The sequence below is a fragment of the Lipotes vexillifer genome, unplaced genomic scaffold, assembly GCF_000442215.2.
Source record: "Lipotes vexillifer unplaced genomic scaffold, Lipotes_vexillifer_v1.1 scaffold636, whole genome shotgun sequence".
Classification (NCBI taxonomy): Eukaryota; Metazoa; Chordata; class Mammalia; order Artiodactyla; family Lipotidae; genus Lipotes; species Lipotes vexillifer.
In genome coordinates, this window is record NW_006786547.1 from 1,403,397 (window position 1) to 1,422,101 (window position 18,705).

Consider the following 18,705-nt stretch of genomic DNA (forward strand, 5'->3'; position numbering starts at 1 on the left):
CTTCTCTCCTCCCCGGTGCCCCCCGGGGGCCCCTACTGGGCACTTGTGTCAGCCGCCTGCAGTGAGTGCCACCCATGCCTGTGCACCCCTGGAGCCCCAGCACCCAGCACAACACTCACCAGTGTCTGCTAAACAAATAAACGAGTGAGTGAGTGACCAGACCCCTTGGCAGCTCCTTATGCACACTGGAAGTGGCCGGTGCCAGGGCCCTGTCAGCGGTGATGCTGGACCCAGAGGTGCCAGCAATGCCGGGTCATACCACCAAAGGCAAGGAGCCCAAACTGGGGAAGGTGAGGGCTTCTGTGTTCCCAGTCCCACCCCTTGTGGGGTTTGGGCAGTTTTATAAGGTCCCCAAAGGATAGCAGATGTGCGCGGGCCAGGCTAGAGACAGTGCTCTCATCCCCCAGCCCCACCCTCCGCGTGCTGGCCAAGGCGGGAGTGTGGTGGGCCAGGGTCTGCTCTGGGTGGCTGGGGAGAGCCAGGACGCCAGGCTGGGGGCCATGGGTTGGTGGTTGGACCACAGGGGCTCTGGAAGATGCCCTCAGTGAGCATAAGTGTGCAGCCTGGGGGCTTCCCTGGTGGCACAGTGGTTGAGAATCCGCCTGCCAGTGCAGGGGACGCGGGTTTGAGCCCTGGTCCGGGAAGATTCCACATGCCGCAGAGCAACTAAGCCCGTGCGCCACAACTACTGAGCCTGTGCTCTAGAGCCCGCGAGCCACAGCTGCTGAGCCCTGTGCCACAACTACTGAGCCCACGAGCCACAAGTACTGAAGCCCGTGCGCCTAGAGCCCGTGTTCCGCAACAAGAGTAGCCACCGCAACGAGAAGCCCGCGCACTGCAACGAAGAGTAGGCCCCGCTCGGCGCAACCGGAGAAAAAAGCCCGCGCTCAGCAACGACGACTCAGCGCAGCCAAAAAAATAAAATAAATTAAAAAAAAAAAAGTTACATTAAGTGGGCAGCCTGGGCAACGGGGAGGGCTGACCTTGGGCTAAGCCAGCTGAGCCGGGCAAGTCCCACTGCTGGGTCAGAATGGGGGGAAGGGGCCACAGTTCTGAGGCAGTGGGTGGGATAGGGTGAGACCAGGTCACTGGGTCAGGCTGAGTCCCAACTGGCAGGGTGGCTTCAGTTCACACCTCCATGGAGGGCGTGGTCTCTCAGGGGCTGCCCAAAGGGCAGGACCAGAGCAGGCCCACCCCCAGTGCCAGCCTCACCAAGCCTGGTCCAGGGCCCTGCGGGCTGACAGCTGGATGGACAGCTGGATGGCTTCCAGAGGACACTTTGGGTGCTAACCGGCATCCCACTCCCTCCCCCCACAGAAGCTGGTGCCCCCTGCCCAGGCCTGGCCCGTGCATCTCACGGCTGGCTGGGTGGCTGGCTGGCGGCCGCCTCATCGCTCAGAGCCCTGCCTGAAATGCGTGACCCCCAGAGCTCCCGACAACCCAACACCAGCCCGTTTCACAGAGGAGACTGGGGCCCTGGAAGCTGGCCCAGTCTGGGCTCCCAGAGCACAGTGAGGGCTGCTTTGAGCTGGGCTCAGGCTGTGCGGCAGTGAGGCGTCCGAAAGCCGGGAGGACCCGCTGGCTGACACGGGCAGCGAGGGGCAGCCGAGCGGGTGGTCCCACCGACCTGTGCCAGCAGGTGGCAGCTCGGAGGAGACCCCACTGGGCTCAGGCTCTTAGGTCGCACCTCCCCACCCCCTGCCTGGCCAGGGCAGGCCCAGAGCCAAGGCCAGAGCCAGGAGGTTCAGAATCCACCCCGGAGGGCTCTGCTCTCCTGTGGTGCCCAGGAAACCTGGAGGGAAGGGAGAGCCGGTGCTCAGGGGCCCACAGGGGCCTTGGCCAGGGGGCTGTACCTAGTCCGGGCCTCCTGGGGACCTGCAGGCCCGGCAGAGAGTGGCTGGGGACCAGCGTCAAGGTGGGGTCTATGGACAGGTGCCTCCCCCAGGCGCTCGTGGGCTCTGCTCACAGGCTGGGGGCCCCCGGCTCCGCCAGGTGTGGGGTGAGCACAGCACCACCCCACTGCAGGGGGAGCTGTTGCTCCCGCCCCCAGCCCAGCATCTGGCCCCAGCTGGGATCTCCCAGGTGAACCATGGGCCAGGTGAATGGAGCCAGGCCCCTCCCAGGAAAGGTGTGACCCGGGGGTCCCGCTTCACTGGACGCACGTGTCCCCAACACTCCTCCAGCCTCCCCTGGGCTGCAGCTCGGGCTCAAGAGAGGCACCTGAAGGAGAGGGGGGTTTGCTGTAGGCCTCTCACGGCGCCATCACCACCGTGGCCAGGGCTGGGCTGAGGGCCCCGCCACGGTCGTCCAGACAGGCTCCCGAGGCACTGTGCCACAGCCACCCCAGCCTGAGACCTGGGACTGGCCCGGGGCCTGGCAGCTCTCACCGTCCGCGAGCCCGGGGCCACCTGTGAAGGGCGGGCGCCCCCTCATGCAGGGCACTGCTGGCCTGGGACCACAGGCACAGGGGGAGGCCCACGCCCCTCGCTCAGGACACCGGCCTGAATCCCAGGAGGACACGTTCAGGGGACCTGGAGGCCACCCCATTGCTCCCTCCCCCCTCCTCTGCCTGACTCGGGCTCCCTCCGCCCGGAGGTCAGAACTCCCTGAGGCTCGCTCCAGCTCCACCGCAGAGGTTTCAGCCTATCGCCTCCCGGGGAAGGAGCTGGCCCTGGCCGTGCAAACTCTCCCATCCGCCAGGCCCGGCTGTCCCCTCCAGCCGGCCTGGCCGGCTCCCCAGGGCTGCGGCTGCCCTGGCTCCCGAGCCACCCAGGACGGGGACGCCCGAAGGCAGGTGAGTACACGGGTCAACACACGGGACTCACCCCCACTGAACTGGCCCGGGGCGAAGCTGCCGGGAAGCTGACTGCTTGCCCGCCGGCTGACCATCCACCCGCCCCGGCCCCCCAAGAGGAGCGCTCTGCCGCCTAAGTCCAGCTCTGACAGGCCGTGAGCCTCCAGCCGTGTTAGGGACCCCCCACTCACGCGGATCCGCAGCCCTGTCCGCCAGCAGCCAAGTGCATTTGGGTGCCGGGCCACGTGGAGCCCAGGCAGGACGCCAAGGCTCCTGTGCCACTGCCCTGCCTGCAGTGCCCGGTGCTGCCTCACCGCAGAGACCCACGGGCTCTATTAGCTTGATGCTTAAATAGGACCCAGGGCGAGGGCCCCTCCCCGTCCCCGCCCACCCGCGCACGCACGCACACACGTGCACACACGCGCACACACACACACTCCGTAAACACTAGGAGATGGATTTCCCTGAGCACAGAGCCTGTGGGCAGTCACAGCAGCAGGGCGAGGGGGTGAAAGCTGTCTGGGGAGCACTTTCTCTCTGAGAGCAGCCCCGGCCTCCTGCCCAGCCCGGAGAGGAGCCGGACGGATGGGTGTCCTTCCCCATTCTGGGCCTCGATGGTCGCGTGGCCTAACACCCTTACCCCCTGCAGAGCCGCAGCACCACACAGTAGCCCCCTTGGCTTCTGCCTGGCCCCAGACCAAAGCCCCTCGGCCGCAGTGCCCTCCCTGGCCTCCTGCTGCCACCTGGGTGTCCCTTTCCTGCTCTGGGAGGTCGTGGAGTCAGCGTCAGCCCGGCCCTGGAGCCAGCAGGGGCCGACCACCCGAGGCATCTGGATAGTCCCGGCAAGAGAGGTGAGGACAGGACAAGGACACCAGAGGCCCCTCTTAGGGCCCACTCTGTCCTGCTCCTCCTACAGTGGGTTCAGAGCTGCCGGCCCCTTCCATTACAGCCCTGGGGACAGACGGCCACCACCAGCAGCCTGGGACTGGCCCTCTGAGGACGCCTCCTGTCGGGTCCCCGGGTGGGCACGGGGGCTCAGCCCACCATCGGGATCCAGGCCTCCAGCTGGGGCCAGGCTCAGAACCCTGTCGTAGGAACCTTCTCCAAAGACACCACCATGGCCCGACACCTTGACGTGTTCTCTATGGGGGCCAACCTGTGGGTGCCAGGAGCTGACCCTGGCCTAGGAACCCCAGCCCTACCATTCCTAGCTGGATGCCCTCTAGCCATCTCCTTCGTACCCTGAGCCTCAGTTTCCCCCTTAGGGCTGCTGTAAACAAGGCACACGTGGCAAGCCTGAGCCTTGACTGCCATCTATTTGGTCGAAGAGGTCCCGGAACTGCAGCTACAGGGACGCGGCTCGGCCTGAACTCCCAGACGGGACGGGCAGGGCTCTCGCCGCGCTGGTCTCCGCCTGTGGCAGCCACAGTGCGTCGGGGGGTGCCTGGCTCACCTCCCCGGGCCCCGCCTCTGGGGCCCAAGGCTCTGAGGCCCCCAGATGGCGGCGGGGGCGGGGGGCGGTGTACGGCTTTGCCTCGGTTGCCTCTTTGGGAAGCCTTCCAAGACAGCTCTCGTGCAGGGAGGCAGGTGTGATTTAGGGTTACGAGAGAATCAGAAAGACATGTCTTTCTTTGCACTCCCTGCTGCGGGGCGGGGCTAGGCAGCTGGGGTGCAGGCGCTGCCCCCCTCGCTCAGCCCCCATTTCACAGCATGAACAACGGGGTGTGGGTATGGACGCCGCCGTCACCTGGTAAGTATGGTCTTGGGTGAAGCCGGGCGGTGGGGGCCATGAGCACCGGCCAGGCCTCTGCTCGGCCCTGGGCAGGCCTTTCCTACTCCAGAGCCCGCTGTGGCTCCCCAGTGCCCTGGCAAGGATCCTTCCCCGCCCAGGCCCCCTCTGGCTGGGCCGACTCCAGGACTCCCCCTGACCTTTGGGGCTGGCCCAGCCCTGCTCCCCATGCCCAGCCCCAGGACAAGTTCTCGGGCCCTCAGACCACACCCAGCCACCCTCCTCAGATCCCGCAGCCCCCGCTGTGCTGGTGGCAACACCCTTTTGCACTGCCTGGGCCCTTGCACTGCCTGGGCTCAGGGTTGGGGAGGGGCCTGACGGGGCCTCCTGCCCTGAGCAGGGATCCCGCCCCCCTCCCCAGGCCCCTGTGCCCTCCCCCGCTCGCCCCACTCCCCGGACACAGACTCTGGCCATCCTCTGGGGCTGGGGTCAAATGGGGTCAGCGGAGGCTGCCCCAGGCTCACAGGAAGACGGGTGCAAAGCAGCCATTTGGGGCTAAGAATGCCCAGCATGGCACCCACGCCCCTCACAGGCGGGGAAGGTGCTGATTAAACCCCTGGAGGAAACTACTTTTAGACTAATTCTCGGAGGCTTGGATGCAGCCGTTCTGTGCATGGGGGGTTCCAGGCTGACCTCTGAACCTGGGCGTGGCCAGGCACGTGCCCCTCTGTGCCCCCCCCCCCACCCCGTACCTGACCTTCGCCGCGCTGGTCTCCGCCTGTGGCAGCCACAGTGCGTCGGGGGGTGCCTGGCTCACCTCCCCGGGCCCCGCCTCTGGGGCCCAAGGCTCTGAGGCCCCCAGATGGCGGCGGGGGCGGGGGGCGGTGTACGGCTTTGCCTCGGTTGCCTCTTTGGGAAGCCTTCCAAGACAGCTCTCGTGCAGGGAGGCAGGTGTGATTTAGGGTTACGAGAGAATCAGAAAGACATGTCTTTCTTTGCACTCCCTGCTGCGGGGCGGGGCTAGGCAGCTGGGGTGCAGGCGCTGCCCCCCTCGCTCAGCCCCCATTTCACAGCATGAACAACGGGGTGTGGGTATGGACGCCGCCGTCACCTGGTAAGTATGGTCTTGGGTGAAGCCGGGCGGTGGGGGCCATGAGCACCGGCCAGGCCTCTGCTCGGCCCTGGGCAGGCCTTTCCTACTCCAGAGCCCGCTGTGGCTCCCCAGTGCCCTGGCAAGGATCCTTCCCCGCCCAGGCCCCCTCTGGCTGGGCCGACTCCAGGACTCCCCCTGACCTTTGGGGCTGGCCCAGCCCTGCTCCCCATGCCCAGCCCCAGGACAAGTTCTCGGGCCCTCAGACCACACCCAGCCACCCTCCTCAGATCCCGCAGCCCCCGCTGTGCTGGTGGCAACACCCTTTTGCACTGCCTGGGCCCTTGCACTGCCTGGGCTCAGGGTTGGGGAGGGGCCTGACGGGGCCTCCTGCCCTGAGCAGGGATCCCGCCCCCCTCCCCAGGCCCCTGTGCCCTCCCCCGCTCGCCCCACTCCCCGGACACAGACTCTGGCCATCCTCTGGGGCTGGGGTCAAATGGGGTCAGCGGAGGCTGCCCCAGGCTCACAGGAAGACGGGTGCAAAGCAGCCATTTGGGGCTAAGAATGCCCAGCATGGCACCCACGCCCCTCACAGGCGGGGAAGGGGCTGATTAAACCCCTGGAGGAAACTACTTTTAGACTAATTCTCGGAGGCTTGGATGCAGCCGTTCTGTGCATGGGGGGTTCCAGGCTGACCTCTGAACCTGGGCGTGGCCAGGCACGTGCCCCTCTGTGCCCCCCCCCCCACCCCGTACCTGACCTGCCCCTGAGAGCCTGGGAGAAGCCAGCCAGGCTCCTGGGCACAGTGCGACACCTGCCAGGCAGCAAGAGACCAGGTCCGTCCCTCCATCCCCCACCTGTCCGTCTACTCGATCACTAGTCCACCCCACCCCTCAGCCATCCAGCCCCACCCATCTGTCCACCAGACCCCGTCTGTCTGTCTACCTCTGTACACTGTGTCCCCAGGAAGAGGCTGCTGGCTGGGCCTGAGGACCTGAGCTGCACTCCCCAAGCTGTCCTGCAGACCCTTCCTGGGCTGCCTGTTGCCCCACCACCACCAGCACGAGGCCTCCCGTCCGGCTGATGAGTAAACCCTGTCCCTGCCCGGGCTGCCCCGGGCTTTCAGCAGGCCCTGTGCCCACCAGGTCCCAGGGGACAGCCCAGAGCCATGACCTCAGCTCCCTGGAGAGACCTGGCCCGGCCTCCAGGTGGGCCGTGTAAGATGCTGTGCAGGATGGGCAGTGGAGCCCCTCGCGGCTCCCTGTGGGCCCCTGGGGAGAAGTCGCCTACCGTGCGAGGCACCTGCACCCGGACGTCTGCGCTGTCCAGTGGGGAGTGGCCACCCTCCCGTGGCCTCCTCTCAGCAGCGTCCGGCCCTTCCTGGTACTTCCTGCTCCTCACGGCGGGGGGGAGCAAGTCCCTGCCTGGCCCCCGCCAGTCCCCCGCGTGGTGGCTGTCTCCATTCTGCTCCTGGGGAGCGGGGGAAGGCCGGGCGTGGGAGGGGGCCGGGCCGCCAACGCCCCCCAGCCCAGAACCCCAAGAGGGGCTGAGCAGATGCAGTCAGCCCCGTTTCACTGACCCACACGGAGGAGCTCAGGGGCCCGAGAAAGAGGGAGCTGCCGGCAGCCTGGGGGCAGGGAGAGGCGGGGCGGGGACCGGAGGGGCTCTGACCACCCCAAACATCCACCTGCCCACACTAAGCGATGGGTGACCGTGGGCGGCCCTGAGCCCTGTCCCCACAGTGGGTCCCCGTGGCTGTCCACAACTGAACCCAGTGTACACTGGAGGGACTGGAGGCTTCGAGAGGTCAGGCCGCTGCTCCTGGGCCACACAGCACCCACCCTGGCAGGTACAGAGCGGCCCCAGGGCCCCCAAATCTGTTTGGGGTTTGTCAAGCCCCCGCTGCTCCACCCATAACAGCTCCGCTTCCCCCGGAGCAGAGTCCGAGTGAGGAGGGAGCAGACGGGAATGGGGACCAGCCAGGACACTGGGGGTCTACAACATGTAAGGAGCCGGGGGCCTGGGTGGCAGGACCACGATGAGAGGCAAGGGAGCAGCCTCCGGTGCTGTGGGGTCTCCTGGGGCCCTCTCTGGGCACGTGGCCCATCCAGGGTCCTGGGCCGCATGGGGCACATCTGTCGCCCCTGGCAGGGACATGACGCAGACAGGAACCCTGGCGGGTGCTGGCAGCTCAGCAAACACCGCGCGAGCCTCGTTACCCCGCTGCCCACGCTCTGCTTCTAACTGTAGGCGGCTGTCGCTTGGCTGCCACCTGCCCCCACGTGCCCCCGGCTGCCCGCCCTGAGCCCCACTCACCCGCTCCAGGGGAAGCCTCAGCAGGTCCCAGGTTTCCGCGCTCAGCCTCTGTGTCCTCTTGGGCCTGGCCCCTGCAAGGCAGCAGGCCCAGTCAGCCGGCGCCGGCCCTGGGCCTCGAGGATCGCGAGCTTCCCACCTCCCAGCCCACGTGGGGACCAGCGCGGCATCTGCAAGAGCGCTGCACGCCCGACTGGACAAGCACGCAGGCGCCCAGGTGGGGCCGACCGCGCAGGGGCCCCCGTTAGCTCCCGAGCTCTGGGCCTGGCTCTCCCCCACTCGCCTTCGCCTCCACCGTTCCCTCCCTTCGGACACTCTTCCTGCGTCTACACAGCCCCAGGCCTCAGCCCTGGCTCAGCTGCTCCCCACACCCTGTGCCCGCACACCCTCACCCCGCCCACACCGGGGCAGCCCAGGAAGCGCAGTGGGCAAAGTGACCAAGGCCTCCGGCGCCAGTGGACACCCTGGGGGTCGTGTCTCGGCACCACTGGCCTTGGACCGGTCACCCCCCCTGCGGAGCTCAGCCCCCTCCACGCCCCCGCCGACGCCCCCGTCAGATGGTGCCGGTGGACATACTGCCCTCAGTCCAGGGGGCCTGGAAAGCATCTCATGGCCCCTGGCGCATCTCGGGCACCCAGCAAGCTGCAGCCATGGATGCAATGGTTCGCTCTCCATCCCCACCGCCAGTGCCCGCCGCCCATGGCTCCGTTCGTGAAGCTAAGCTGCTCTGTGGACGCCCGCGGCGCGGCGTGGGGAGCCGGACCCAGAGCCCGCCCTGTCCAGCCCCTCGCCGCGGCCAGGCGCACACGCCACAGCGAGCGGCCTCGAGGGGTGGGCGGGGAGCCCTCCACCCGGCCCCCGGCCCCAAGCCTGGCCTGGGTTCTGGGCCCGCACCCACTGCCTGGGACATGGTCCCCAGAAGGGAGCCGGCTCTGGCGCTCAGGCGTTCAGACCGGCCCAAACCAAACATCCAGAGCTTCACGAGAACTAACTGGGCAGGTGGCCTGGAGCGGCTGGTGAGGGCGGCCGTGTCCTCCTCCCTGTCCTGGCCCCAGGCCCTGAGCAAGCCACACACCGTCCCCCTGCCCTCCTAAGGCCGAGAAACGTGCCAGTCCGAGGTGGGGACGCAGTGATCCTCGGAGGGGCGTCAGCGGTCGCTATCCCGGGAGCTGGGGAAGGAGTGGCCACAGCGGCCCGACCAGGTGCCAGCCGGGCAGCTCCTGGAAGCGTTCCCCCAGGACTAGGCCAGCTGACGGCCCTCGGTCCCCACCGCTTGGCCGTGGTGGTCGTGCGGGCCTGCCGCTGCCCCCCCCACCCCAAAGAAAACAGCCCCTGGCTGGCAGGCTTCTGCCAGGCCCCGAGCCAGAGGGGCGCAGCCTCGGGGCACACGGCCCACCCCCAGTGGCACGAGGAAGGCAGCTCTGAGGAGGAAACGAAGGAACTGGCCCTGAACCAAAGGACTGGGGACCCCATGCCTGGCGGCCCTTACCCCACCCCACCCCCGGCCGGCAACAGCCCTGCTCCGTCGCCTGCCGCCCCAGCGAGGGGCCCCACTCGCTGCCCAGCCCTGTCCACTGGCCCCCCACCCCCACCCCAGCCTGGCCCTCCACCATGAAAGGTCCCTCTGAGATGCAGCCCGCGCCCGGCTGCAGGGCGGGTCCCTCCCTCCCGGCCCACGTGGACAGCGGGCGGAAGGCCCTCCGGGCCTAGCTAAATGCGGCCTCTGTCTGGAGAGCGCGTTCCGAACCCAGCGCTTCCAGCCGCCCCTGAGCTGAGCCCGCCCTGACTGGGGGCATTCAGGCACCACTGCCCCGCCCGCCCGAGAGTCAGGCCTGGAAACTTCCCGAGGACTGCGCACCATACCTGGCCTGTGCGGCACCCTCGTCATCCTCTGTCCCCACCAGGCGTCTCGACACACTCTGTCCCAACCCACTGGTTTCCAGCTGCCCGGCCTGGCGCCCCCGACCTCCTACCTTATGTCCACTCCCTACTCCTGGCGGCTCCACCTTCAGAGCCGACCCAGAATTCGAGCCCCCGAGCCCCACTGCCTCCCTGCCCAGCCTTGCCCCGTGGTCCCTTCTCCATGCAGGGGCCAGAGAGATGCCCCAAGGATCTGGGTTAGATCTTCCTCTGCTGCTGGACCTGCAAGGGCCCCTCTGCTGTGAGGGTGGGGCTTACACAAGGGCCCACGGCTCCCCCCTGGTGGGATCCCTCCTGCCTCAGGGCCCTTGCACGGCTGTTCCCTCCACTAGGACTGCGGTTCCTTCTCAGGCTCAGGGCTCCCTCTCTTCACTCCTTCAAGTCTTCACTCAAATGTCGCTTATAGATTAAACATTCTGCATCCTCCCAGATTTCATGTGTCGAAGCCCCAAGCCCCAACGTGATGGTACAGCAGGTGGGGCCTGGGGACATGATTAGGGTTGGCTGTCATGAGGGTGGGGCCCTCACAATGGGATCAGTGCCCACATGAGGAGACCAGAGAGCTCCTTCGCTCTCTTCCCCCCACACCCCACCCACCCCATCTGTAAATCAAGAGGCCCTCACAGAACCCCGCCATGCTGGCGCCCTGCTCTTGAACATCCAGCCCCCAGAACTGTGAGAAATAAATGTCCATGGTTTAAGCCGCCCAGTCTGTGGGGTTTTGATACGGGGCTCAAGCTGCCACCCGCTGCTGTATTTATGGATACACCCTGCCCCACCCAACTTTCCTAACCAGCCCCCAAAGCACCTGTAACATGTGATTCTCTTTCCACGCATTTATCATTTATCACTGCTGTGGCCCTAGAGCTCGGACGGGGCTTAGCATACAGTAGGTGCTTTAAGGATGGTGGAATGAGTAGTTAGCGTTTACCGAGTGCCTACCGTGTAAGGCCCCACGGGCAGTTTCATGCACTGTCCCCTCCGGGCCGTCGCCAGCGTAAGAGGTCCTAGCCACCCTCCCAGGACTTTGGACACAGGGGCTCAAGAGAGGGTGACCACCTGGCCAAGGCCAGCGAGCCCAGAGGGGTAGAGCCAGGTCAGGACAGGGGGAGTCGGGGCCGTAGGCGTGCCTGCATAGGGCAGGTGCTACAGCAAGTCAGGCTCACCTGGAGAGCCCAAGAGGGTCCAGCTGAGAGTGGCCGGAGAAGACTCAGACCTAAGGACAGATGAGGGCCCCTGTGGCCCCGTGGCCCTGACCTGTCCATCACAGGTGCCTGGCACGTGGGTGGGCTGCAGGCCACTTGCTGAATGCACAGATGGACCGTGCTGTATCTGCATCTTCAGCCCTCCTGGGGACATGAGCTGTGCCCCTGTCCCCCGCCAGGTGCTCTTCCCAAGATGACCAGCGGGCCTGCTTCCCAGATGGGGACACGGAGGCACAGCTAGGTCGCCACTTGCTCTGCCAACCAGGACGTGCGGAGCCAGGGCCAGAGCCTGCAGCCTAAGCAGCCGCTCAGACATCACACCACGAACAGCTCAACCTCCCAAGGTGGCTGGACGCGGTGTCCCGGGACTCCTGCTGCTCTGGGCCCAGGACGCCCTGAGCAGGGCACAGGGGGTGAAGGGACTGAGGAGCAACACAAGTGGGGGGGGGGGCAGGGCAGTCCACACCCTGTAGGCAGAGGGACGTCCACGAGAGGGGACGAGCAGGCAGCCCCGTGCGGCTCAGCGCCGACTCCCCCATCTTATGCGCCGACCATGCTGCCATGTCGAGGGGGCGCAGCGGGACCTCCATCCAGCACGGGCCCCCGTCCGGTGCCCTCCTGGGGTGGGCAGGGTGGGCACAGCAAGTACCCTGGGAGGACTGACCCTGACCCACGCAGCAGTGGCAGGGAGGTGCCCCGCCCACCCAGACTCACCCTGGGACCTCTTAGCTGGCGTGGGGGCAGCGAGGGCCGTGAGGGTAACACATGGAATGAGCCCAGCCAGGCTCTGGGTCCTCCAGCTGCATAAAGTGCCAGCCACCCCCAGGCCCACGGCCCACCACAGGCCACACCTGTGACGCAAGGCCACGCCCACCGCCACGGCCACACTCACCGGGTCCCTCCTGGCCCCCTGACCCAGCCCAGGGCCTACCCTCCTCCCCGGGAGATGCTCCCCCACCGGGGCTGGTTAAGGGCCCTCCCGGGGCTCACCTGGCCCCCTTCACCCCCCGCCCCCCACGGCCAGACTCTGGATATGCAACTCCCCCACCCCCGCACCCCAGGGACAGTTTCCAGAAGACAGGCACCCGGCTTTCTGGAAACCGGGCCGGCCCACCGCCCGCGCTCAGTACGTCCCTGAAGGAACGAGTGAACCAACGGATGAAGGAATGATGCCGCCCCCGCACCACAGGCCCCGCCCGTCCGGGCTCACCCGACCGGGGGTCTCCTCCAGGGCCGCCTAGACTCAGGGCGCTGGCCCACCTCCAGCAGCCGCATCCCAGGGCCGCGGCCCCCAGACCTGCCCCCACGGGCCTTGGGACGCCGTCCCGGCCACCGTCCTCCCAGGAGGATGGCCTCTTCCCAGCGGCTGCTGGCGGCCCGGCGCTGGCAGCCTGGTGGGAGGAGGCTTCCTGGGGCCTCGGCTGGCAAGGGTCTGGGCCCGGGGCAGAGCAGAAGAGGCGGTGTGGGGAGGACAGAAGCTGCCTTGTTCCCGCACCCACCCTGTGCCCCCCTTTCCTCAGCTCAAAGAAGGAGGAAAACACCAGAAGAACCCGGGGCTGGGCCGCGCCTCCGCGGGAGCCTTTCCAGACGGGCTCAGCCCTGCCCCCACCTGCCGCTGGGGTTCCCAGAGGGTGGCCTGGCAGGGCCAGGCGTGCCAGGGGCTCTGGGCGGAGCTGCCCACCCTCGGAAAACCCCGGCCGGAAGGGCAGACACTGGCCTGCATGTGCCGGGAGGGGGTGAGGAGAGAAGGGGGCCACGCTCTATCCCATCCCCACCGGCTACGGCACCCCCGAAACAGGAGTGGCTGAGGGTCCCGGCAGCCCATTTCCTCCCTTCCGTCTCAGCCTCTGAGCGAGGGTGACGGGTGCCCCCATCTTCCCGGACAGGCCATTGTCACAAATCCATGAGCGTTACAGCACAGAACCCCGGAGACCTGACACCACAGTCGGATGGCTTCCCAGCCTCGTCCTGGGCGGGCCTGGGGGCTTTGGAGGCTGGGGAAGGTGGGCAACCCGGGAACACAGCCATGAGGAGCCCGGGGCTGGACTCTCCGAGAACTTGAGAACCACGAGTTGTGGACTGTGTGGGCTGCGAGGGAGGGGCAGCTAACCCCCTGCCCAGAGCCTGCCCCGTACCCACCGGCAGCGCGGGAGGCCAGCTCAGGGCGGCCCCTGCCCCAGCGCCCACATTTATTGATCTATTTGCTTGGCCGCGAACGTTCTGTCCTCGTGTGGGTAGCATCACTGACCTGCACAGGGCAACCAGCAGCCCGTGAATGAGGTCGTTAACGGCAGCCGTGGCTGATCTGCGGGCCTCAGTTGATGAGTACCCGGCTCACGGCTCCCTCGGCCTCTGGCTGACTTGGCTTCTCCCTCCTGCCAGCAGCCCCCTCCCACTCCATCCCTACAAGAAGCCCTCCCCCAGGCCCAGCCCCCAGCCTGGAGGGGGGTGGCCAGCCCCAGAGGAGTAGGGTGGCTAGGGAGTGGCAGGGAGGGGCCCCCTCCTCCTCGTGCCTGAGAAACCTGGGGGGTTCAGGGCCACCCCAGGGCCCCACTGCCCCAGAGACATGAAGGACTGGCCTGAATGCCCCTTTGCCCGTGCTGCGTCCCGCACCTTCCAATCTCAGGATCCCGACTTGCCCCCAGCACCCTGTCACTTGCCCACCCCACTGTGAGCTCTGGGATGAGCTGGCGACGAGACTCAGATGCCCACACCCGCCAGGGACAGGGGCTCAACACGTTATGAGGGACCCCTTCCCTTGGCTAGCAGCTCTGTTAAATATTCTCCTGTTTGAGGGTGGAGCCCATTGGGCCCCAGAGTGAGCCAGCACCCCCTCTACCCTGGCAGCCCTCCTGCCACCCCCCTGCCCTCTCAGGCCCCTGCATCTCAGGCTGAGGTCTGAGCCCACGGGAGAGCGGGACCCCACGCCCAGCCCAGGAGCTCACCTTGGGCCTCATAGCCGGCCAGGTCTGGCTTCTCCGCGGCTGCCGGGCTGGACAGCCGGCCCAGCGCCAGCTGCAGCTGCGCCACGTTCATGCGGGCCGTGAGCTCCCCACTGCGGTCCCCGATCTGCAGCCGGGCAGGGCCAGGTCAGTGGGCTGCGAGGCCCCCTGTGGACTCCCAAGGGGCAGTCACGGCCCCGGGTCTCCAAGGGCACTAGGCCCACTGCGCCCCAGAGGTGGAGTCTGGCGGGGGTTCCGGGGGCGGGGGTAGCCTCACATGCCCCTGACAGCCCCCCCTCACACCCCAGCCCGGCCGTGCCACGTGGGGCCCTCCTGTGGGCAGTCAGCCTGCACCTTTCTCAGCCCCGTGCCCGCCAGGCTCCCGGTGGGGACCCTTGCTGCAGGGAGGCCACGTGCTTACTCAGGAGCAAAGCCACGGGTAAGGCGGGTGGGGGGACCCCCACGTGGAGCTCCAGGGCCCCTGCCTGTGCTCAGAGGGGCGCAGGGGCCGGTCCCGCTGGTGGCCCAGGTGGAGGGGCTTTTTCCAAGCCAGGGCCTCTCCTCACGCGGGCCCTCCTCCCCTCCACCGGGGCGCCTAGGGGCCTTGCCCGCCTGTGGACTTGGGGCTGTGTCTGCGGCGGGTCTGCGGAGCGCTGGGGAGGAAGGTGACCTGGCTCTGCCGCTGGGGCTGCTTCCCAGAGGCGGGTGGGGGCTGAGGAGGGGACGGGTCGGGAGCCGGGGAGCCGGGGCTCACCCGCGCCGACCCTGGAGTGCCCAGTCGCGGGCTGCCCTGACCCCAGCAGGAGGGTCCTGGGTGGACAGGCCCACTTCCCCAGGAAGGTGTCTGGTTGAGGGGTCCCAGGGGAAGATCCCCCAGGGGCGGCTGTGCCTTTGTGCCCCTGGGCTGCCCCTGGTAGGTATTTCCACCCTGGGTGTCGGGCAGAGGCATTCCATGGCCCAGCCTGGCACACTTCCGTCGGAGACAGAAGCAGCCGGTGGTGGCTGCCCAAAGGTGACGCTAACCCTCTACGGGCGGAAAACAGGCCCCCACTCCCCCCTCCCAAGCCCCTGCTACAGCAGACAAGCAGCCACCAGGTCTCAGGAGTCACGGGGTGGCTGGGCCCCTTCGCAGCGGGTGGCGACAGCCAGGGAAGAGCCTAGAGCACACAGAGGCAGCGGCCCACCTGGAGGGGGCTGGGCAGCACCAGGGATGGGGGGCTCCAACGCTGGCGAAGGCCAGGGCTGGGGGCTGAGGGGAGGGCAGGCCCGGCTCACCTCCTGGGAGATTTCCAGGTGCTTCTTGGCGAAGGTCAGGGCCTGTGCTGGGCTCCCCATGGATACGTAGGCGTTCCCCAGGCTCCAGCACGCCCGGCCCTCACCCACTCTGTCAGGAAGGGAAACTGAGTCCACGTCTGCACCCCAGGCCTGCCAGCCTGCCCACTAGTCCAGCCATCCCAAGCCCCCACACCGGGTGGTCAGGCCCATCCCGACCTGGGGATGGGTGGGTGGGGGGTGCTCCGTGGGTGGTCCAGGGTCCCTGGCGTGGCCTTGAGTGCCCCCTAGTGGCCGGTGAGGCTCTCACCCCTGTGGCTCCCTGAGCAGCAGTGACCTCATTCCCTTGATCATAAATTTTTTAATGGAACTATAAATAATGTAACATAAACTTAACTGCCATAAAGCGCACGATTCAGTGGCTCCGCGTACACCTACCACCTAGGACCATCGCCTCTATCTCGTTCCAAAACATCATCACCCAAGAGAAAAACTGCAGGGCCGATTTAAGCCCCCTGGCAGAGCAGCTTCCTAGAAGCCCCTCCTCTCCACCACCCACGAGGGGCCCTGGCCTGGGGCTCTGAACCCTCTTGCTGCCACTGCCACCCCCAGACCTGCGCGCATGGCTGCGTGCTTAGGCGTCTTCGGCCAGGCGGTCTGTCTCTCTGTAGAGGCTGCCGGTTACACGGACGTGGAGAGAGAGGGGCACGGGGGTGTTCACGGGGGGCAACGGGGCGGGCACTGGGGCACAGCCCCACAACCAGCTTGCGCCAAGGGTCACTGCGAGCAGCTGGCCCAGCGCCCACTGGTCTCACCGGGTCCCACTCAGTGGGCAGCATGGCCAACTGACGGGGGAGGCTGAGCCCAGGCGGGGCCGCCTCGAGCAGGGTCCCTTGGTGGTCGGTGGCAGAGCAGGGCCTCAGACCCAGGCCGGCGAGTCCAGGCCACTGTAATCAGCTTGTCACTCAGCCCAGGAGCCTGGAGGGGCGGCCAGGGGCCCCCGGGGTGGGCCTGGGCAGCTGCGCGTCCCCGCCGCACGCACCTGTCGGCCAGCTCCTGGGCGATGAGCAGGTGCCGCAGGTGGTACTCGGCGGCGCGCTCGTAGTCTTGTAGCAGCGTGTACGTGTTGCCCAGGCTGTAGCAGGCCTGCGCCTCCACCGCCTGGTCCTTGAGCTGCCGGGACAGCTGCAGGGTCTTCCTGTGGGGGGCAGGGGGTCGCCCCCAGGAAGGAAGATTCCAGTATTCCCCCCCACAGGGGTTAAGGCACAGCTCATGCTCCCCCAACACCCCTTTCCAAGGGCTACGTGGGGGGCGGTAGGGAAGCAGCCCTTTGGCCCTGAGGCCTCCAGCCCCAGGACCCCCCTGGGGGTCTCTCTGGGCTCCATTGGTCGCCCTTCCAGGGTGGCACAGAAGCCCCCGCACGGCCCCTGGGGAGGCTGGGAGGGCAGAGCTTGAGGTGGGCGCCTCCTCGGCCTGGGGTCCAGGCTCCCTCACCCTCCTAGGGCCCAACCTCTCCCTGGCTGGGCGGTGGGGGTGGGAGCGGTGCTGCCTACTTGTAGTACTCGGCGGCCACGTCGAAGCGCCCCAGGAAGATGTGGGCGTTCCCCAGGTTGCTATAGGCCCTCCTCTCTGCCGCCTTGTCTCCAAATTCCTTAGCAATGGCCAGGCGCTGAGGACACGGACACAAGGCCCAGGTGGTCACGGAGCAGCCCGGGATCCGATGCAGGTGGCAGGTGCTGCCCTTCCCCCACTGCCCAGCACGGCCAGCCTGATGTCCGTGTGCCCAGAGGGGCAGCCCTGGGAGGCCCGGCACCAAACCCAGACGAAGTGAGGGGGCTGGTGGGGTGCCCCGGCAGTCTCGCTCCGACCCTATGTCGGTGCCACCCCGTCGCTGCCACCCGCTCACCTCCTTGTGGAAGGTCGTGGCCTCTGTGAAGCTCCCCAGCAGGTAGTGGGTGTTGCCCAGGTTGCCATAGGCCCTGCCCTGGGCTGCCCGGTCGCCCAGCTCCTTCACCAGGGACAGGTTCCTCCTGAGGGCCAAGTCTCTCTCAGCTGTGTCCCTCCCAGCGACCCACCCACCCAGGCTACAAGATGCTGAGCGGGTGGCCTCCACACAGCCCCTCCCAGGGTCGTGCCCCCAGATGAGGGCGGCTCTGCACAGTCTGAGCTCCAAGGCTCGGGTCAGCCTCCGCCCCGCCCCCGACTCTGGTTTTCAGGTACAGCCTGTGCCTGTGCCAGCCAGGCCGAGGACAGGGCGGGTGGGGGTGAGGAGGGAGCCCACCCAGGTCCCCGCGTGTGCAGAGCGTGGGGACAATCCCGCCTGCTCACTCGTAGAACTCAGAGGCCCGGCGCAGCGTCTCGCGGACGGGAGGCGGCAGGTGCCCAGGGTCCTGTGCTGCGTTCCAGGACAGCTGCTTGCCCTTGGCGTGGTACACGTTGCCAATGTTGTAAAGTGCCCTCGCCTCCCCAACCTGTGGGTGACACTGAGGTTGGTGGGGTGGGGGTGGGGCGTCTCCAAAGCCACAGCCCCCGAGGAGCCGGCCGCTCAGGCCCTGTGCGCACAGAGCTGGTGTTCCCATCGCCTGGTCCACGGTCCCCGCTGTTCCTCGGGCCCTGAAGGCAAGGGCCTGGGGGGTGGCAGCACCAAGTCTAGACACTAAGGTAGGGGTCACGGGGAGGGAGGGACAGGGCCACAGGTCAGGGGCCGCCGCCCACCTTGTCCCCCTGCTCCTGGGCGATGTCCAGGTGCCGCTGGCAGCAGACAATGGCCTCGTCAAAGCGGCCCAGCACCTTAAGTGTGTTGCCCAGGTTCCCACTGGCCTTGGCCTCCCCCATGCGGTCACCGATGGTCCTGGAGGGCAGGAAAAAGGGAGGGGCTGACCAGGGACTGGCGGGACCCTGAACCCAGCAGGGAGCCCTGGTGACGGCGGCAAGAGTCTGGGGGGACCGGGAGCCCCCGGACACTGGGATGATGCTGGGCAGGGGTCCCACGGTGGGTGGGCCCAGCTCAGGACCACTTCTCTGCTAGGCCAGTCTGGGGGAAGGACTTGCGAAGACCGGCTTGGAGGCAGGAGAGTTGGGGGCCTGGCAGAGGGAATTAACCATGCAGTGCGTATTTGCTGCGTGTCTGCCGCCACCACACACTGGCTGGCTGCTGAAACCAGGGCTCACCAGCTGGAGGGGAAGGGCCTGTGGGCAGGGTGGTCGGAAGCTCCGCCCCCACCTGGGATATCTGGGGGCTCATGGGGTGGGGTGGGGGGGCTCCTGCAGGCCTGAAGGAGCAAAAGAGGGGGCAGGGAACACGCAAGGGGAGGGTGTTCCAAGGAGGGGCAGCAGCAGGGAAGTTCTGGAGGCCCGAGGAGCACCGAGACACTGGGAAATGGGGGGCGGGGGCCGGTCGCGGTGGGGGGGGGGCTGAGTGGGGGGGGCCAGCAGGGGGA

The 18,705-nt window shown here is 67.4% G+C and overlaps 1 protein-coding gene across 2 annotated transcripts in view; it reads right to left on the minus strand.

Annotated features, from left to right (window-relative positions):
* GPSM1 (G protein signaling modulator 1) overlaps window positions 1-18,705 on the minus strand; it is a 30,688-nt gene that overhangs the window by 3,453 nt on the left and 8,530 nt on the right. For both annotated transcript variants that reach the window (XM_007458981.1, XM_007458980.1), the window contains exons 3-11: window positions 17,981-18,116; window positions 17,594-17,736; window positions 17,172-17,295; window positions 16,819-16,934; window positions 16,308-16,463; window positions 15,269-15,377; window positions 13,997-14,120; window positions 7,930-8,000; window positions 6,904-7,083 (exon numbers count right to left, since the gene is read on the minus strand). In XM_007458981.1, the coding sequence (XP_007459043.1) occupies window positions 6,904-7,083; window positions 7,930-8,000; window positions 13,997-14,120; window positions 15,269-15,377; window positions 16,308-16,463; window positions 16,819-16,934; window positions 17,172-17,295; window positions 17,594-17,736; window positions 17,981-18,116 (1,159 nt within the window). The remainder of the gene's footprint in view (window positions 1-6,903; window positions 7,084-7,929; window positions 8,001-13,996; window positions 14,121-15,268; window positions 15,378-16,307; window positions 16,464-16,818; window positions 16,935-17,171; window positions 17,296-17,593; window positions 17,737-17,980; window positions 18,117-18,705) is intronic.